This window comes from Oncorhynchus mykiss, chromosome 6 (assembly GCF_013265735.2).
Source record: "Oncorhynchus mykiss isolate Arlee chromosome 6, USDA_OmykA_1.1, whole genome shotgun sequence".
NCBI classification, from domain to species: domain Eukaryota; kingdom Metazoa; phylum Chordata; class Actinopteri; order Salmoniformes; family Salmonidae; genus Oncorhynchus; species Oncorhynchus mykiss.
Genome location: NC_048570.1, coordinates 67,024,559 through 67,045,354, shown reverse-complemented (window position 1 = coordinate 67,045,354; position 20,796 = coordinate 67,024,559). Strand labels below are relative to the sequence as shown.

The 20,796-nt window shown below is 46.7% G+C and overlaps 1 protein-coding gene across 4 annotated transcripts in view; it reads left to right on the top strand.

The window, feature by feature from the left end:
* Positions 1–20,796, top strand: part of LOC110526399 (zinc finger homeobox protein 3) — a 171,362-nt gene that overhangs the window by 131,302 nt on the left and 19,264 nt on the right. For 2 of the 4 annotated variants that reach the window (XM_036980762.1, XM_036980760.1), the window contains 2 exons: positions 7,757–7,864; positions 20,554–20,693. In XM_036980762.1, the coding sequence (XP_036836657.1) occupies positions 7,757–7,864; positions 20,554–20,693 (248 nt within the window). The remainder of the gene's footprint in view (positions 1–7,756; positions 7,865–20,553; positions 20,694–20,796) is intronic. The other 2 variants (XM_036980761.1, XM_036980763.1) reach the window with 1 other exon arrangement.

The window sequence follows — 20,796 nt, the reverse complement described above, 5'->3', positions numbered from 1 at the left end:
AAAATACTCACACACAGTATATTAAATCAAGGATATTGTTAGCATTCAATTTCTACAGCAGATATAATTTGTGTATATATAACATTGCAGTGTGTATATTCACATTCAGTCTGCTTTATTTGTCAGATATTCAACAAAAGCAGCTGGGTGTTGATCATATTTAATACATGTGTGAATGTAAGAATGGTGCTGTCTTGTTAAGCACAGTGTGCTGTGTCGTGTGGCTGTGTGTGTGTGTGTGTGTGTGTGTGTGTGTGTGTGTGTGTGTGTGTGTGTATGTCTGTGCTGTACCTGGTAATTAAAGGGAGTTTGTGGCAAAAGCCAGACATCGGGAGAGATGAGCTATGAACAAAAGAGCTGTGACAGTTTTGGGTTATGTGATTTTTATGTCCCTTTTTTGCCAAATGAAAAATCAATACATTTTTTCCGGGTTATACATATTCAGAGTGCCCGCCATGCTTCCTCCCTGATGGGGAGTGGGGAGAGGGAGGGGGGGATGGCTACTCGCCTGTCACAACTGTACCATCGCATTTTCCGACCCACTGGTGAATACTTCAGAGTTGATGTGATTGCCCTTCATGACAGCGGTGATGCATTTTTCCTAACCCCCCTCCCTCTGGATCCTGCTTAGCTAGCTCCCTTCAATAGTCTAGGAATAGGCAAAGCTATTGTGGTGTGAGATGACGGAAAAGAGGGATGCATTAAGAAACGGGTTGATTTTAAAAGACAGGAAGGGGTGGAAGATTACTGTGTGTGTGTGTGTGTGTGTGTGTGTGTGTGTGTGTGTGTGTGTGTGTGTGTGCGCGCGCGCGCGCGTGTGTGTGTGTGTGTGTGTGTGTGTGTGAGACAGGGAGAGTGGGGGGTTAGTCAAGTGAGAGTGTTTGTGTCTATGCTGTCTTTGTGCAGGACAGATATCCCCCAGGCATGGGAGAGGAGAGACTTGAGAGCAGTAGTGTGTCCAGTGATGTCTTTGCCTCCTGCCCAGGCTTTTAGCCCATCGCCTGCCAGGGAAAAGCACAGTCTGCATCCTCCTTTGTTCATAATATGTGTATAGGCGAGGCTACCGTCATACAGGACACAGCGTAATGGCCGGTCAGAGCTGTTTGCGTGTGTGTATTCTGTCTGTATACGTGTGTGTGTAGAGGTTAGCTGGAGAGAGTGATCCCTGAATGCTCAGTCCCTGTGCAGGCACATTAACCTACATCCCTCGCTCCTCTCCTCCTCTCCTCCACGAAAACACAAAAGAGAAGAGAAATAGAACACCACTCAACACAGATGTATTTATAATGTGTCTAAGTATCAATAATACAAGCAATAATTCTACTAATTAGTACTAATTCCTATGAGATAATTACTTAAGGGAAAATACTTCATGCTATTTTTTAAATTGGCATATGCTGTGTGTAGTATACTGCCCAATTTGATAGTCATATGTAGTTTTATATGAGCTCTATTTTGAAGGGAGAGGAGCTATTTCATCACGATTGATGTCCTGTTTACAGCTCCCTACTTATTGGACATGCAGAGCATCCATTGCATTAGACATGTCATGTTTGCGATGCGGTGTCACATCAGGTATTGAAACAAAGTGATGTCTATTTAGAATAACAGGATATTCCGGTGGCATGTGTAAATTAGATTTCCCCCTATTAGACGCTGCTGCCGTTGCGGACAGATAAAATAATTTTCTCTGTGTGACCCTCGGTGACCTGAATAAGGGCTGAATGTCCACTGAAATGACCAGTGACTTTGAAAGGCTAGGGGGATCAAATTAAGTGTTGCTTGGAAGGCTTAGGGGGGTTGGCCCGGGCATGGCAGGGGGGTTAGGAGGGGAGTGCTGGAAGAGAGAGAGAGGGAGCGAGAGAGAGGGGATGGGGCCCACTGGTATTGTTCTAAGGCAGTGTGAGCTATCCCTGCTGTTTGTGATTAACTTGCTGTTTAAAGTTTTTTAGCTATTAGCTGCCCTAACCCCGAACCCCCTTTACCCCTCCTCCTCCTCCTCCACCTGCTCCTCCTGCGCCTCCACCACTGCCCCCAGCCCATGGAGACACAAAGTATTCATTCACATTTAGATGGTGAGGTCACGGCAGGGCCAGTGGGGAGAGAGTGTCATGTCCTCCCTTAGACAGGTCAGGAATCTAGCACGTAACTCAGTCCCACACCGCCAGAGAGACACCGCAGCCCTTTAAACCAAGGTACTCTTCTTTCCTTCCTAAATGTGAGGAGCGTATATGTATGTGTGTGTATGTGTGTGCGTGAGAGAGAGGGGTTTGAGAGACTGAAAGAGCATTAGAAATACAAGACACTCCTTTTTGAATGTGTGTGGTGTGTGTTGTGGTGTGTATGGCTAGTGGAGTGTTGGGCAGTCAGTTGGTCAGCTTGTGCAGTGTGTTGGTGTGACGCTAAGTCTCAGAGCGCTTGAGTCAGACACTGTGTTTATGGTAGCAAGGCAATCACCCAATCCTCACCACGTGTTTGACTTGCTACATTTCCGTTTGTATCTTATGCTTGTATTTACAATTACTTTGGAAGTTTCCTGTCGACATCCACTAAGTATGAAACATTATTAAATACACATTTGAGTATTTTTTTAATAACAAATTCTGCATTTATCACTTATATTTTGTATATCCCTTTTATGTATATCTTTGTTTATATCGTATGTTGATATCAGCAGTTTGTTGGACTGTTTGAATGGCGGTGTAGTTGCTGTGTGGTACTGTGGTTGTATCATATGTTGTGGTTGACTATTATTACTAAGTGATGGCCCATACCTCTCTAACCTCTCGCCTCTCTGGTTAGGGAGTGGGCCGTGTTTTACTCAGTCGTGGTTTTCTGACAGCTAGCTCATCAGGGAGGACATGAGGAGGGGTCTGGGCCGGGGCAAGGATACTTTTTGGGAGGGGTGGTAGTGTTTTTCCTTGTGTTGTGGTTTAAGGGAGTGAGGAGGGGGGCTTGCATATGGGGCAGAGAGGTGCTGATATGAGGAGCGGACAATGCATGAAAGCCCCCAGCATGGGGCCTGTGTCCCATTGTCCCATGGTACCCTCCTGTCACTTTCATTTGACACCCCCCAGCCCGGAGTCAGGCCAGCTTTGATATGGGGATGGGGTGCAAGGGTTGATGGGGAGCAGGGGGGATTTTAAAAGAAAGAGGTAGAGGAGAAAGATAGTCTGTGAGGTGTGAAATAAGATTGCTTTTTATCCGACAGCGCGGCATTAAAGAAAAGGAAGCTGTCCAGAGCTGGATAAAGTGGGGGAAGTGCACCCCTGATTTCCAGTTGAAGTGCTGTGACACCTGGTTAAAATGATAACAACAGCCTCAATAATCATAATGAGAGTAATGAGAGCTCCGACACACAGCCAGCTCCACACCACAGAGGAGCACCAGTGACTAGCACAGCTCAACCCCACTCCTGGTACTCTAAGACTGGGGAGAGGGAGAGGCACAGCTCAACCCCTGCTCCTGGTACTCTAAGACTGGGGAGAGGGAGAGGCACAGCTCAACCCCTGCTCCTGGTACTCTAAGACTGGGGAGAGGGAGAGGCACAGCTCAACCCCTGCTCCTGGTACTCTAAGACTGGGGAGAGGGAGAGGCACAGCTCAACCCCACTCCTGGTACTCTAAGACTAGGGAGAGGAGAACGGGACAGACAGGGGCAGGCAGAGGAGTCTGCCGTTGACCATGAAAGGGAGACAGACAGACATGTAAAGAATGAGCAGGAATTCACTTGTGTGTTTGGAGCACTGGAGCCATTTGCAGCAGGTAGGTTTGGATTATGTGTTAATAGAATGGCTGTTAGTTTAGCATGTGTTCAGCTGCAACAGAGGTTGGAGGAGGAGTTTGATTGGCTGATGTCTATGTACACTGTCTATATATATATATCATTATTTCAGTCTCAGATGGAGTACTGGAAAGTGCAGTGGTTACCATCCATTATTTATTAGTCCGTTTGTGCCTGTCAGTGGGATTAGTATTAGTGTAATCACTGTTCTTCTGGGGGAAGGAAGGCTGTTCGGCCTCATCTGAAGGTTATCGCACTGTCTTCCTCGTCTCATCTTCACCGGCCGCTTCCTGCAGAGCATCTGCTTTGTACATCTCCACATATTTTTTTCTCCTTTTTCCTTCCCTGTGTCTCTGTTGCTCTCTCTCTCCTCATCCACCCACCCCCCCATTAATGTGTGTGAGTACCTCGCTCTCTCCCGGCTTGTATAGGGTGACACCTATGGGTCTGCTTAAGCCCCTGCACTTACAGGCAGGCAGAGGAAGAGCAAGGGATGGAGAGCAGCAGCCGCTTGTGGTTGTGCGTGTGCGCACACAAATGCATGTGGGAGCGTGCGTTTGTGCCAGGGGGAAATAGATGCTTCCGTTTGTCTTTTTCATCTCCATGTCACACCATTTCACCTGGCTGCTGTGTCTGTGATGCCTTCTGCAGAAAGAGAGCTGGTAGGATGGAGAGACTGTGGACTGTCTCCGTGGACATGCAGTGGAGGGCTGATATTTTAATGGGTGTAATCTGTGTGTCTGTAGCGGAGGCTTATTCAGCTTGCCTGATTAGATTAACGGAACAGTTTAATATCGCTGTATGAGGAGGGTTAATGAAGACAATTCATTAGATGACAACCTCCAGGCTATTGTCCTTTACATTGGAACGATTGAGGTTAGAAAGGGCCTATTGCCATAGCTCTGAGTGTTTCTCCCCGTCTATTTCCAGTCCTAATCTATGAGTCCGTTTTACTGGATCTTCCATTTGCATCCTACTCTTAGGCCACTTGTGACCTTTCATTAATTATGGCTGGATCCGGCTTTAATCATTGTGTAATACCGTTGGAGATGAGATGAGGAATAGACACAGTCATTTGCCACTTAAAGATGTACTGCCACTCGTGGATTTAAATGTCTGCATTTCTACATTCATTTATGGGAGGTTACTGTGTGGTGTGTGGCGGAAGTGTCATACATCTTGATTAAAAACCAAAATGAAGAAGTGTGAGCGAGAGGGGGCAGGCAGGCAGCAGAGGCTGGGGGGAGCTCTCTCTGCCACGTCCCACTAGAGATCCGCCTGGAGAATGCTGAGGTGACAGCTGATGTATTCAGTTAGGTTGAATAGAGTTAAAATCTGGACTGTGGATCAATGCAATGTTCCTGAAAAATCATGTTGAAGTGTGGAGGTGTGGAATTAGACACACTGTGAGAGTAGGACAGCTCAGAATGACATGCAGACCATTTTAAAGGTGTACAATTTACCTGGGGATTATTTTGTAATCTGAGCACTTGTGCGGCTGTATGGTATTCTAATTCTCCGGGAGTTGTGTGGATTTGTGCAGGATGGAGTTAGATGGGATTTTGGGGCTAGGCTGCGGCTCTCCTCTGGTTTACCAGGCAACGGTTTAGGACCGCCTCTCCAGCACAGGATGGGCTACGCTGGACGGAACTTGCAGGTTGCCTTGGAAACATAATAGAAACATGGTCAATAACAAAATAATGAAAAAATGTATTTATGCAAGTGGGATCTGGGGATCACTTAAATGTGCTTTTTACTGGGAGCCAGTTATCCCTGTTAAATACCTTCATTTATACACAGGATCCCCGTCTGCTGCTAGCAGTAATGTCTAACAACATAATCCATACACCAATCATTCTGTTGTGAGGAGAGGGGCTTCTTACTTTGGGAAACAGTCAGGAATGCCTGGATATTGCTCTTGCCTCATGACACAGAGGTGTTTTCTGTTGAGTTAAAGCTTTGTCAATGACAATCTCCTCAATGCTGTAGTTATTATCATACCTGGTATAATTATAGTTATTGCAATTATGATGCATGCTTATATGGTATCTTCAATTTACAGTAAGAAGCACTTCTCGGGCCTCTAAATCCAACCTTTTGTTAATTCAGTGAGAAGATTGCACATTTCTATTCTATTATTGAGCTATATATTATTGCTGTCTTTAGTGAGTGTGTTTCTCTTGGTGCATCAGTGATTAGGATAGCAGAACTCCAATAGCACATTATCATCACAATTTCAGCCCGATCTAAATGTGTAATCACTTTACACACGCTATCATGTGTCTCTCGTCGTATAGCTTTCATTTCTCTTTGATTTACATGTGAATATGGAAGCACAGGAAATATCTATTTACCATGAGAACTGAAGGAGATTGAAATGTTTGAAGTACTTCACGGATTGCCAGTCATGAATGAATAGAGGTAATACCATACCGTGCTGGTAGTGAAATGTACATCTTTGATTTGATTCAAAATGTTCCATCCAGAAACCATTTTAAGAGGCTATTTGTGCTAGTGAAGTTTGATGGGACTTTGGCTCTGTGTTTCGGTCCAGGTTACATAGTTGGTAACTACAGTATAGGGGTGTAAGTGCTATAGTAGATCATATGAGGCCATAAAAGTTGTGTACGTAGTGGCTTGTCTAGTGGTGAGCTCAGATCAGATGTGTGTTGACTGCAGGGCTGAATATGTGAACAGGATATTTCAGTGGCTGTTGTTGTAGCATTGTCAATATATCAATAGACTGTAGAGTAGAGACCTGAGAGTGGAAGCATTTTCGAAAGAACATTTAAGTACATTTGCTGAGAATTAGCTGACTTGTGTAGTAACTGATAGGCCTTATTGACTGCGGCCCAGTTTACTGTTGTCAAATCAATGCTGTTGCGTGCTAGTCGCACTACTTTTAAACAAACTTAACAGGCCGAGGGGCTGCTCGGGGGGCACTGGAGAGAAATAAAGAAGATTGATGCCCTTTTTATTATCAGTTTTCTGCCATATTTCCCTCTCTGCGTTACTTACAGATGGCATTATCAGATATCCATTGTTTGGAGTTCAATGCTTTTAAATGGGCTGATATATTGAGCTGAGGCTTTTAAGGTCATTACAGGGGATTTCTGTATTTGACTTGGTAGAAAAATCTAATGAATTGCCGGTCTGAAAGTTTTAAATATTTATGGTTGTTTTATTTCGCAGTAGCGAGGAAGTAGAGGTGAAATGAGCCCTGTATTTGTAAGTAGCCTAGCAGACTGCAGCTGGGGACAGTAAATGCATGTGGAGAGAGAGAAAGTGAGTGAGAAAGAGAAGGAGAGAAAGAGAAAGAGGGAGCGAGAGAAAGAGAGAGGGAGAGAGAGAGAGAGAGGTCTTTCTCTAGAAACACGCTCCTCACACAATTATTTTTCCTGTCTACATACTTCAAACCGCTTTGGAAAATGTGTGTATGTCTCTACCACATGTGTGTATGTCTCTACCACATGTGTGCGGTTTTCTGCAGTTTTATGTCCGCATTAAAGAGAGGAAGCCATAAAGATATTTGTGTCATGGTCTTGAATAAATGAAGAACTATAACTTTGGGGCTTGTATAAAAAATCATGATAGTTATTATTATTATTATTATTATATTTTCAAATGAACTGTAATTATCTTCTAAATGTGTTCATATTAGTGTGGATACAGCAGAGAAAATAGATGATAAAATATAATACATTTCCTCTATCTCTGTTTTGATTAACAAAAATGATTTCACTAATTTTATTGTTTTAATGAAAATAAATGTCAAAATGCACTCATGGTGATCAAGCAGCACAGGGCAGAACGCAGATCCCGCCCTCTTTGTCTGGTAACCTTTTAACTGCGTGTCAGCGAATGTAATTGTTGTAAGCTCCTATAGAAAAAAAATGCGGCTGTCCCTTTAAGTGCTTCCACCAATTCTGATGGCGTGTTGATTTACATATCCCATCCTCTCCTCCCCCTTCAGGAGAGCTGAGCGAGGATGTGGAGGCTGCCAGTGAGACCACCACAGAACAGGAGGACCAAACCAAAGACAGAGAAGGTGGGGGGGAGAAGGAGCTCACCAAAGGGACAGGTAAGGCCTATATTTACACTGCACACATTTAGGCAACACTGCCCTCAGGGGTCATGTGCTATTGCACCTGATTTGTTCTCAACAGAAGGCCTTTTCTCTCAAATAATTATACAGATTCTACACAAATGTCAGAGTCCCTTTAATATTGCTCTGTTACAAATCCACAAATCAGTTTGTAGTGTTTCTTTTTAAAAGAGGCCTTTCTGTTTCTTACTGTAGGAGGGAGACAGGTCGCCTCTCATCAAATCCTATCTGATGAATTAGGCCAAATTGTAAATTGAGCTAATCTGGTCAGGTGACTCATGTTTTGTCAGTTGTCAGTGGATTTTATGGAGAGGGGCCTGGGCGCATAATTCAAGGCCGACTACGTGTGTGTGCCCATATGACGGACATGACTCCCTCCTGCACTGCACTGATCGTGTGTGACAGAAACACACACCTGTGTTAAATGTTATCAGATAGGGATATTTCTCTCCATGGGCTTTCAGATGCCAGGTGCAGGTGTTGAGTTCCATGGAGAGGTGGGGCTTGAGCTGAGGCGAGACATTAGTGTTCGGGCCTATTCTAACCTGAGGCCTACTGTTACCTGCAGATTAAAGGCCTGTGTTTTGGTGAGAGTCCATGATTGTTTGTTGTAGGTTTTTAGGGTGAATCCTATCAACTTTTAATGTGATTAGTTTACATCAGCGTGCATTAGAAATGTTTTATCTGATTTCTGCTGCTAGTTGAGGTCAGCAGGTCCAGGCTGAACGTGTGTGGGTGTATGAGTGTGAAGAGGAGGTTCACAGACAGGAAGTGTTTGTGACTGCCCCCCACTGCTTGGCTCCCCTGGCCACATGTTCACGTCAGAGCATAGCTAGGGTTTGTGTCAAGCCCTGTTGGGAGTCTGGCCTGGATATCCAATCACAGCACTCCTAGACCAGGGATTTTCTAAACTTCCTTGTTAGAATTAGTTAGAAGTTATAGTAATAATAGTTAGGTAACAATCTAGTAATAGTTACAGTAATAGTCATTAGTAATAGCAGTATACTATATAGGGCTCTATTTTCGACTGCCGTTGTTTTTGTTTTTCAGCCCTAACGCCAGGTTCGGCAATTTACCTTTCTTATATCAGTTCGCTTGGGCTCAGATGGGCAGGGTGAAAATATTTGAGGCGTGTCCTTAAAAACATGATCCAAAGTTGTGATTTCAGTGCTGGTAGGGATATTTAAGACCAACCAAAAGCTGGTTTTAGCGGTAACGCAGTTGCTTATGGCATGAACTTTGACAGCTAAAACACAGCCTATCCAGCCGTGACGCACACTGCCCATATGCACATGGAACAAGAGTAGCCTAATGTGCTTTTGGTGCCTTTAGAAACATAAAAAACATTCTGTTTTTTCCTTATTTCATGGCCTTACCCTCCTGTCAATTAGGCTTTTTTTTGTCCTTCCCTATGCAATTGCGAAGTAGTCAAGACTGCAGATAGAGGGTTTGTCTCCTGAGACCGCTTGGAAATTAATCTTAATCCACCAAATCTTTACTAAAATATCAAGTTTGAGAGGAGTAAAACAGTGAGCTGACATTCCCTTTTTATCTATACATTGTAGGCAGGCCCACATTATAGCCATGCAGGTCCTGTTTTGGATGTGCATAAAACCCTCCGTTTTCTGCCTTGTTTTATTATTATATGCCCGCGGGGAGAAATGATGGTGCCTGTAAGTGTGACATTGCCTATTTAAAACAAGTTTGTTGTTTTGTTTAGAATTTGATTCAAATTATTTGTTCTCTTTCAGGCTTTATCAATAATGAATTGAATCTTGCTTATTGACAATGTTTGGCATGTCCATGCTCAGCCATAATGTAATTTACAGTAGGCCTAGCCCCTCTATCAGTGTGAATGCTGTTGAAGACATGCAATTACTTAAAACAATGTGGACTGCAAATGGGTTCAAGTTAACGTATTTAGCAAAGTTAGGTCTACATTTTGTTATTTCGTTTCTGTAAGCCATTTAACAAACTATAATGGACTAACATTGGAATTGGAGTTGATTCCAAGGCAATACATAAAAGACTGTAAATACAAAACTTGAAGCAACCACATATTTCACCAGGGAGCACGTTCTGATTGGCCAGTGAGGGGCCAAGCCTTCGACACACCCACAACTTGTTTATTCATCAAAACCCAGCCCTTTCGCACCAACGCCAGCAAGTGTGCCTATAATTGTGATAGTGAAAATAGCAAAAATAGTTCTGATACACCCCTGAACCTATAGCGCTCCCGCCTTAGGTTTACCATTGTGTTAGGTTTGTTAATAAAAGAGAGCCCATAGAGCGTTGAGGCCTGAGGTGCTTTCCCATTGGTTCTTGGTGGGGTGTGTGGAGCGTTGAGGCCTGAGGTGCTTTCCCATTGGTTCTGGGTGGGGTGTGTGGAGCGTTGAGGCCTGAGGTGCTTTCCCATTGGTTCTTGGTGGGGTGTGTGGAGCGTTGACACACCTTTTTGAGATAGATACTGTGTAAGTATCCATCTAAACACTGTTGGCTGGTGGCCTACTGCTCCACATGTATGAAGCATGCTTGTCCATTTAACACACAGTATGCTGGAGTACTGTGGAACAGTATAATACAGCATGGGTCTCTGGACCCTTCCATTAACCCACTGGGTTAATGGAAGGTCCTTTTTATACTTTGAGTTTTTACTGTTATGAAGTAGAAAAGGGAATAAGTATTATCAGTAATTAGTTTTGATCTAGCTATTTGTTTCATGTTGTCAGACAAGGATGGAAGCGAGTAGGGGGATTTCTTGTAATCTCCTCCCATCCAATAGACAGAGTTGTGGTAATGAAAGCCAACATCACAGACTAGCAGGCAGAGTGAGAGATGGCATTTTAACTAGACCAGCTCCATCCTGGACCTGGGGGATGGTTAGAGTTCTGATGTCTTCATTTACATTAGTGAGGTTAAAAGCTGGAAAACAATCCAGACCCATCTTTGTAAAAAGGTCTTTGATATTCTAACTTTTATTTTAAATGAGTTGTTTGTGCTCTTTGAAAGGGTGACGCTCCTCTTTGATGGGAGAAATAATGATATGCATGTGCCTGAAAAATGGCTAAAAGTACATTTTAACACATCAAAATATAGCACTTTAAAAAGCATTAAAATGAGCCAAGCGATTAATAATTCACTCATACCTGTGGTGCTCAGGAAGAGTCCTCGCATTAGCATTCCTGCTTTTTGAAAGGCATGCCATTTGATACAAGCATATTCAATTCCTTTCCTCCCCTCTGTCAGTCACTAATCACCAAATAAGTGTGTTTCTGTGTTTTCACAAAGGAAAGATGTGCTTTTGCATATGAAAAATGTACAGCTTCCCAGCAGCTTATTAGAACCGCTTAGTTAAAAATAGCATGTGCATTAGGAAACCAGGTCTGGGTTTCTGTTTGATGTCAGTGAAGAGGTGGGTGGGTGGATAAGGTGGAGGGGTGGAGGGATGGGGGGACGGCTCTGTTGTCAGTGAAGAGGTGGGTGGGTGGATAAGGTGGAGGGGTGGAGGGATGGGGGGACGGCTGTGTTGTCAGTGAAGAGGTGGGTGGATAAGGTGGAGGGGTGGAGGGATGAGGGGACGGCTGTGTTGTCAGTGAAGAGGTGGGTGGGTGGATAAGGTGGAGGGGTGGAGGGATGGGGGGACGGCTGTGTTGTCAGTGAAGAGGTGGGTGGATAAGGTGGAGGGGTGGAGGGATGGGGGGACGGCTGTGTTGTCAGTGAAGAGGTGGGTGGGTGGATAAGGTGGAGGGGTGGAGGGATGGGGGGACGGCTGTGTTGTCAGTGAAGAGGTGGGTGGATAAGGTGGAGGGGTGGAGGGATGGGGGGACGGCTGTGTTGTCAGTGAAGAGGTGGGTGGGTGGATAAGGTGGAAGGGTGGAGGGATGGGGGGACGGCTGTGTTGTCAGTGAAGAGGTGGGTGGGTGGATAAGGTGGAGGGGTGGAGGGATGGTGGGACGGCTGTGTTGTCAGTGAAGAGGTGGGTGGGTGGATAAGGTGGAGGGGTGGAGGGATGGGGGGACGGCTGTGTTGTCAGTGAAGAGGTGGGTGGGTGGATAAGGTGGAGGGGTGGAGGGATGGGGGGACGGCTGTGTTGTCAGTGAAGAGGTGGGTGGGTGGATAAGGTGGAGGGGTGGAGGGATGGGGGGACGGCTGTGTTGTCAGTGAAGAGGTGGGTGGATAAGGTGGAGGGGTGGAGGGATGAGGGGACGGCTGTGTTGTCAGTGAAGAGGTGGGTGGGTGGATAAGGTGGAGGGGTGGAGGGATGGGGGGACGGCTGTGTTGTCAGTGAAGAGGTGGGTGGGTGGATAAGGTGGAGGGATGGGGGGACGGCTGTGTTGTCAGTGAAGAGGTGGGTGGGTGGATAAGGTGGAGGGGTGGAGGGATGGGGGGATGGCTGTGTTGTCAGCTGAGAAAGGAGACGGGTGCGCTAGTTTAATGGAAGGTCGCTTTTTCTCCTCTATGTTTGTATGATTGATGGACACAGTGCCTATACAGAGACCCTCTGTAACCCTGTACGAACAACAGCACAGAGGAACACAGAATGCATTTGGTAAACAGAGGCATGCTTGTTGCGGCTGATGATTGTCTCAGGGTGTCTGAGAAGGCAGACAACACACCGATGCTGTTTGTTGGACCAGACTGTGAGGGACTGAGCTAACCTGTGTTTTAAAAGACTGTCTGAAAAGTGCTCCGTCTCCCGCTGTCTGATGGCGTGCCGCTGTCTGATGGCGTGCCGCTGTCTGATGGCGTGCCGCTGTCTGATGGCGTGCCGCTGTCTGATGGCGTCCCGCTGTCTGATGGCGTCCCGCTGTCTGATGGCGTCCCTCTGTCTGATGGCGTGCCGCTGTCTGATGGCGTCCCGCTGTCTGATGGCGTCCCGCTGTCTGATGGCGTGCCGCTGTCTGATGGCGTGCCGCTGTCTGATGGCGTCCCGCTGTCTGATGGCGTCCCTCTGTCTGATGGCGTGCCGCTGTCTGATGGCGTCCCGCTGTCTGATGGCGTCCCGCTGTCTGATGGCGTCCCGCTGTCTGATGGCGTGCCGCTCTCCCAAGGACCGTCGTTAGAACTATTGAAGTGTTTCGTCTCATCCTTGTCATGCAACCTTTGGAACTTGGTGTGGAGACGTTGTTCCCTTTACAAGTGACAGTCACTATCAGGCAGGTGGCATTAGCAGAGGCAGAAGAAAGGTGTCTTCCTTTTTAAAGCTACTGTCAATCTTATTTCCCTTTTTAGTGCCACAGCGCTTCAAAATTCATTAAAGCCATTTAGAAATGCATGTGTATTCTACATGTCTTCTCCTGCTGAAAGATTTCTACAATATGCCGCTCACACAGGTGAACACACACACCAGACTTTGTAATTATTTTCCATGAAAGAGGGATGACATACATCCACAATTTTAGTTTGTACATTGAATTCATTACTTATTTAAACAATAAAGTGAATGTTGGCAGAAGCTGCGATTTAGCCAACTTCCCCAATATGCTATCCAGGGGTCGTTTCTAATGCGGCCAATGAAATATTTATAAATGGCCAGCCCCGAGCCTTGCTCCCCTTCTACTCACGCCTTGTTCACCTAGCTGAGGCAGCATTAGTGAAATGGAGGGGTTCTGCTCCGGAAGGCAAGGGGAGCTGTACCTAGATTAGAGCAGGACAGTATTAATGCAGGAGCTGAATACACAGGGATGGAGGTAGGAGAAAGGTAGAGGAGGAGGGGAGAGGACGGGGGGGGGGGGGGGGGGGGGGGGGGCAGACAGAGGAAAGAGGGATTGTTAATACACTTAAGGGCTAGGAGGAATGGCCACAATATGATTTGACATGCTTAACATAAATGTATGGGAAGGGTTTGTATTGAGGTGGTCTATATGGAGAAATGGGAGGGAAGGGTGCAGTGTGTGTGTGTGGGGAGGGAGAGGGGGTTGCAATCTTCTGCAATTGAGGTTTATGAATAATTCCTCTCATACCCCCTTCCTGACTTTCAAATGATGGGAGCTGGAGCGAGGGAGGGGGAAATGATATTACAGCGCGGGGTCATCCGCATTCTGTCACCGGCAGAGCACCCAACCAAATTGGTCCCATCTCTTTTCCCTTAAATATTTACTTTTACCTATGAATCTCTGTGATTGGATGAGTGTGGAGGAGCCCGGTGCTGTGAGTGTGTGTATGGTTGTGAGTGTGTGTATGGTTGTGAGTGTGTGTGCTTGCTTGCATGCTTGTTTATGTACGTGTGTATGCAGGTGTGGGTTTGTTTGTTTGTGTAGATTTGTGTGTGTGTATGTGTGTGAGTGAAGGGAAATTAGACGACGGATGCATCTCTGTCAGTGCAGTGAACATTAGCAACCCCTGGATGCAGAGGAGTGATACTGCAGGCTGAAAGCTTGTGCTTTCTGGTCTTGGGAGTGGTGTGTGGCTCACACTGGAACACACACATATGGGGATGTGGTAGCTTTCACCTCTAGTTTTAGTAATAGTCTCATGAGTTGTCAGAAATGCTGTGCTGGCCAGTAGGGTAAGGTTAGCAATGGACAGTGCTCATTATTTTTTATATCTCATATTTTCATATTTTTGAACAGTTCAGCCTAAGGAATGTATTATACCAATGGTCTCCCTTGAGTTCTAATAATGTGCAACTGTTATCCCATGAAGTCAGAGGAGAGCAGATTTTTTAAAAACATATTCATATCATGTCCTTTGACTGCTTGTCACCCCTCAAATTATAATTCCTTTTGTCTTTGAAGATTATAGACCATAAACTGTCCTTGTTTGTGAGCCAACTCCCTGGAAGATCAGTGTTTGAGTTTTATTGCTATAGTGTTATGGGCCAGCCATGTTGCTGCTGCTACCGCCTCTTTGCCGGCCTGGTGGGCGGGGAGGAGTGTCCTTTAAAGGTGAACGCCATGTCAGCCGGCTGCTCAGTGGCCTGAAGATTAATAACGCGGACACTAATTACTAGCTCCTTTTAATTTCTTCATTTTAACTGTGTCTTTGTTGCAGTCATGCCTGTAGGCCTATATAAACCACTCTCTTCTTTTCCCATGCAGTGTGGAGCTGGTTTTTCATTTAATAAAAGTCAGGGTTATCCACCAAGGATACTGAGGAATGATGAGCCTCAATATAGAGTCGCTTTGGCGTAATGCTTTGGTTGTAATTTTCTTTATTTGAAATTAATTGATACAGAGTAATTACCTGAGAAATATGAGGTGAAGTGGAATATAGCCCTTTGTCGCTCAGGGCTCTAACATGGCCTGTAGATTAAAAAAGACAGGCAGAAAGGGGAGGGGAAAAGAGAGATAATATTCAGTTATTGTTAGCATATGCATTAAAAGTGAATGACTTGTAGCACTGGGGAGTTGAACCTGCTTCTCCATATTAATGGTTAAATTGCTGAGGGACTAGAGGCGAGTGAAGAGCAGAGGGACATGGGGAGAGAGAGCTTTAGTAATTTGGCCCTGTGAAGTGTGGAGTGGGAGGAGGGTTAGTGGGGAGGGGGTGAGGAGGAGACGGGATGGAGGGAGTTCCAGTACAGTAGATGGCTGTGAGTCTGTCCCTGAATGATCAGGCCATTGTGGGAAGGGATTGTGAGAGGGGTGGTTGTGGGTAGGAAGCGGCTGGGCCTGGGCCCAGGGCAGAGTGGTGGGTATCAGGCAGTAGGGCCATATGGCCCGGCTCCATCGGAGCCTAAACTATGGCTTATGTTTTTACGACCGGAGGCTTCTGGGTTCCGAGGCAGAGCTGGGTCTGCAGACAGGATAGGGCCAGTCGGTAGGAGGGGAGGAGACTGAGGAGCTAGTGACCACATGCATCCTTTTCCCTGGCCTCCTGAGGGACAGTATCCATACTGAAGGTCAGGCTTCTTCAGCCAGTGGTGAGGGAAGAGGGCACCATCAGGCCTACCATCCCAGACCCAGACACCCGCCACAGGAAATCATTCTCTCCCCCTTTCCTCCTCTCCTCTCCTCTCCTCTCCATCCTGTTAGCTCCAACTCGTGGAATATCCCTTCCCAAGGACGTAGAGGCAGATCAATGACACAATAGCAGCTGTGATTGCATTCCTCAAAGATTTCAATGGCAGAAGACCTGTTGTGTTAATTCAGCCTGGCTTGTGTCGGTCACTCACTCCAGCTGCCATCTTTTTCCCCCCTTGAAAGCACAGCAAGGCTGTGATTGCTACAGAGACCAGGCTGTGTGCTGACAGCCCCCTCGCTGCAGCCTGAGTAGTGCAGCCCAGGGAGGTGAGACAAGGTGCCAAAGTCCAATTCACTTACGGGACTCGACAGCACAAAAGCCCCTGGTTTACGGAAAAGGCCCATGAATTAATAATCACCTAATTGACTCTTAAGGGTTCTTTCCCTCCTGCTATACCTTTTGTGCTCTCAGATGAAAGTCCACTCTGTGTATCTGTCAGAGTTGGTTTGGGCTGGATGTGAGGCGGGTGTGTAATGAGCGGAGAGGAGAGGTCAGGGTCACACACAGGGTCCTCTCAGTCAGAGAGGTCACTGGGGAAGCCCCATAGTGATCCACATGTATGGATGAAGCCATAAAGATGAGCCCCTCTGATGACAAACTGATTCACACCCTATTACAGGTGAGCTACACAGACAGTTCCAGGACAAGGTCACAAAGGGACTCCATATATGAAAGCACAGCTCAGAATGTCCTCCAATGGTAATTTGACAAGGAGAGACAGCGATATTTGAATATTAAGGAACTTGATATCCTTGATTGCTATTTTATGCGGCATATTAAACTTCAAATTGCCTCCCAAGGGCAGGCCAAAAGAAGCGGGACTTTAGAGAGCAATAGAATTCACCTTACTGTACGCTTTCCCTCCAACTGAACCCAATGCCTTTATTTTGCCTTTCATAGCCAGAATGTGGCTGTGTGCTGAGCCCAGTGCACATGAATTACAGTGTGGGTCCTGGAGGAGGCAGAGACCCTTCCATCAGGAGCCAATGTTCTGCTTCTAGCCCCTGTTAATGGATCTGGTCGGCCCCGATGCTCGGCCATGTTCTGATACAAGCCCAACCATGCCACGCTCAGACCTCACACGCTGCTAAAATCCCCTCACCCTCTGTTTTTATCAGCCTCCTTTTCGTTCCGGTATGTTCCCAGGCTCGCTCTGTTTTGGTCTCTCTTTTTTCCCTCTTCACTTGACAACGAAAACAGGATACGGTAGCTGGACTTTAGTCACAGGGCTGGTGGCAGGAGTGGGATTTTGGATTCTTAGGAGAGAGCGATTGATCAGATTTATGGACTCCTAACATGCCGTGACGAGGTAAGGCTGTGCCCTGAACAAGCCTTCCCACCCCGCTCTCTGACTCTCTCTCTCTCTCACACACACACACACACACACACACACACACACACACACACACACACACACACACACACACACGCACACGCACATGCACACACACGCACACATGCACACACACACGGAAACACACACACTCAAACACACTGTAAATGTACATCCACATACATTATACACTGGTAGACCCAAGCAGCTGCTGGTTGTTGTTTGAGGGCTTCTTGTGTGTTGTTCAATATAGGTATTAAGTGTGTTGGCCTCGCCACTCCATAGCCCATGCATTATGTTGTCCAATACTCTGGCCTGATTGATCATATCAGCCTCATTGAAGACTATTGTCCAGTAACGCTGCCTCTCTCAGAGCAGAGCAGGCTTCAGCTGCTTCCCCTTCTCCAGCTGTTTGCCTTGTACTGAAGGCCTGGCCACATATGGGCATTTATGGGCCTGATTTCCACCCTGATAGTGAGCAGTTATTTCTGAGACAACTAACCGCTTAGCAAGGCAGCAAGGACCTGATCTGGTAGGAGGGCTTACCTCATAGTATGTTAACACGAGGGGGGGACTACCACCAGAGAGTGAGTGGGCCAGGAAAGAGAAATAGGGAGAGAGGAGGAGTGAGGACAGGGGGCAGTGAGTGAAGAGGCAGTGAAGTGTAGTGAAGTGGAGGAGGAAGTGGTGAGGACAGTTCATGACTGAGAGGTTAATGTCAGGGAATGGGGAGGTGCCTTTGTTTAACATTTCCTTTGTTTATTGGTTGATGTGTTTAATGGGATTGTGTCTGACTGGACCAAATAGGGCCTCCCTGGCCGATCCCAGTGTCTCTGGGAGATCTAGCAGGCTGCTCTGAGAAAAGCCAAGGCAGGGCCCCCACTGGGTAATCAGCTCAGCTGCCCCCGGCCTGATTGGAGCTGACATTTTAATGTCTGGAGCAGGAGCGTGGTCAGCCCTGCTTAACCTGACCCCCCCTCTCCCCCTCGCCCCCTTCCCAATGCCCCCTGTTCTCAATTTGCCCTTCCAGGACTGTACAAATCAGGCCAAATTTAACTCTTTATGGCCTTGTTAAGGGCCAGCAAGACACCTCCTTAAGTTTCACAGTGAATTCTTTCCGCTGGCGGCGGGGCACTGTGGTGCTCTGGCTCCCCCACGCCGGCTCCGTGTGGATTTAGCTCCTTTACGAGCGCCGGCTTAGCTGAGTATTTTTACTCAGCTGTGATTCTTTTCTGTTTGCCGCTCCCATTTTGTTTGGCTTTATTTCTCTCTCTCTCTGTCTGTCTACCTCCCTCTCTTTCTCTCCCTTTCTCTCTTTTGGCTTTCTAACAGGGAGTGCTCTCCTCTCTGGTTAGCTGAGCAGAAGCTTCTTGTTGTGGGGCCTGGCTCAGTGGAGAGAGACAGGGAGCGGGAGGCGAGGAGAGGCTGGATGCATTGTTAATGCTGCTGCAGGTTGCATTAAAAGGATTAGCTGTGTGATACGTTCAGCTGGCTAGTAGAGCAGAGCCCACTGGAGTCTGCAGTGATACTAGTATTCCTGCCTGAGATGGGCAGGTACCTGACAATTAGCCGCTCTTTACATTTCAGCCCACTGTGTGTAACAAAGCATGGCTGTCTTGTACATCCTGTGGTGCATATGGATACTAATCAGTAGGCTAATTCCCTATTGAACCCCCCAAGGGAGTTTTTGAAAAAAGTTTTGTTTCTCCTCAAAATTCCTGCTCTTTCTAAGAGCTGAATGGGGTGTTGTGGTTGTGAAGCCTGGTGCCTGTGTTGGTTTGTGAAGGGGGGAACCCACAGTTGGGTTGTGAGGGGCTGGGGTGTGAATGAGTCTCTCTATCCACTCTCTCATTGTCACAGTCCACTTGGCCCGACCCACAAACCACTGGAGGAGGCTTAGCTGGTTACAGAAATTCCAATTAAGTCGAGAGTTGCACTGGCACTCACTTGCTGTGTAGCCACAAAGAGCAGGAGGATTTACCCAAGCGGGGTCAAGCTATAGGTCAGTGTTTCCAGCAGGATTTCAGAGGATATTGGGTCCACAACTTCTAAAGCTCTAACTGCCAAGCCAAATTGCACCTCTCCTTCCTCTGTCACTGTTCCTATTTCATTCCTGGCAGAGGAATCCAAGGACCTCACCCCTCTTTGGTAGCAATTTCAACTGAAATGTATTTTGATGAGGAGCAAGCTTATGTGGTCATTGGTCATGAGTGCTTTGAAAGTGAAAATCCAATTTCTTGCTCCCTTCTCAACCAGTCCACAGCCACCTCAGCAGTATACATGGCCTTGCCTAGCATGACAGTCTGTTTTGATAATTGTGTGAATTGGAGAAATTGAAAATACAGTTGGGAATTGCTGAGGTTTACACCTCTTGATGAAAGTCTGGCAGTAGATTCACTCACTTATAGTAGGCCCTCTTGCTAGCTAATTGGATGTACTGTATCAATGGGGACCCATCTATCATTGTAGACAATAACAATCTGTGCTAATGTTATGCAACTATTTATAGATGGGGTTATTTCTATCGTAGTTGTGTAAATGGAACCATAGAAAAAGAGGTGTGAATGAATACACACCTCTCTGTTAGTCAGAGCTGGGTACCTGTATAAGAGCAGATGTAAAAGAGTACCTGGGAGAAACTAAGTAGAGAAACCTAAAGCTGCACAATGTGGCAAACTAATGTTTTGATTAGCCATATGTGGCGCTGTCTGGTGTCCTAACGATCCAGCATGGGGAGAGAGAGGCCGTCAAAGTACTGTGTGTTGCTGCATTGGCATGGGAGGAGAAGTATACAGACTGGTGGTTTGGATGTGGAGCTGTGTGTTGCTGCATTGGCATGGGAGGAGAAGTATACCGACTGGTGGTTTGGATGTGGAGCTGTGTGTTGCTGCATTGGCATGGGAGGAGAAGTATACCGACTGGTGGTTTGGATGTGGAGCTGTGTGTTGCTGCATTGGCATGGGAGGAGAAGTATACAGACTGGTGGTTTGGACGGGGAGCTGTGGGTTGGCTGATCAACTGCTTCCCTGCCCAAGTCCCATTAAATGCGGTTATATCACATTGAAGAAAGACATTTCAAAGCCCTTTATCCACACTTATTGATTGACTTGTTCTCTGGCTGCCAAGTCTTCACCTTGCTTTGATGAGTCTGCTTCTCTTCTTTGCCCCTCTGTGTGTGTGTGTGTGTGTGTGTGTGTGTGTGTGTGTGTGTGTGTGTGTGTGTGTGTGTGTGTGTGTGTGTGTGTGTGTGTGTGTGTGTGTGTGTGTGTGTGTGTGTGTGTGTGTGTGTGTGTGTGTGTGTGTGTGTGCGCGCACGTGTGTGTGCGTGTGTGCATGCGTGTGTGCGCGTGCGTGTGTGTGCGTGCAGCAGGATCCAGCCAGTCAGAGAGGGACCAGACAGACTCCCCGAACCCCTCTAAGAGGCCCTCCTCACGGTCAGGGGCCACAGGGAGCCCCCTCTCCTCCAAACGTCCCAGGACGGCTGAGAAGAGTGCTGCTGCGGAGCAGGTAACAGCCCACTCCTTCTGCTCTATCTTTAACACACAGCCTGCTGCCACTTCCAGAAGTTGGTTTATAGAGGATGGTCATATTAAGACTCACTATTCTAACT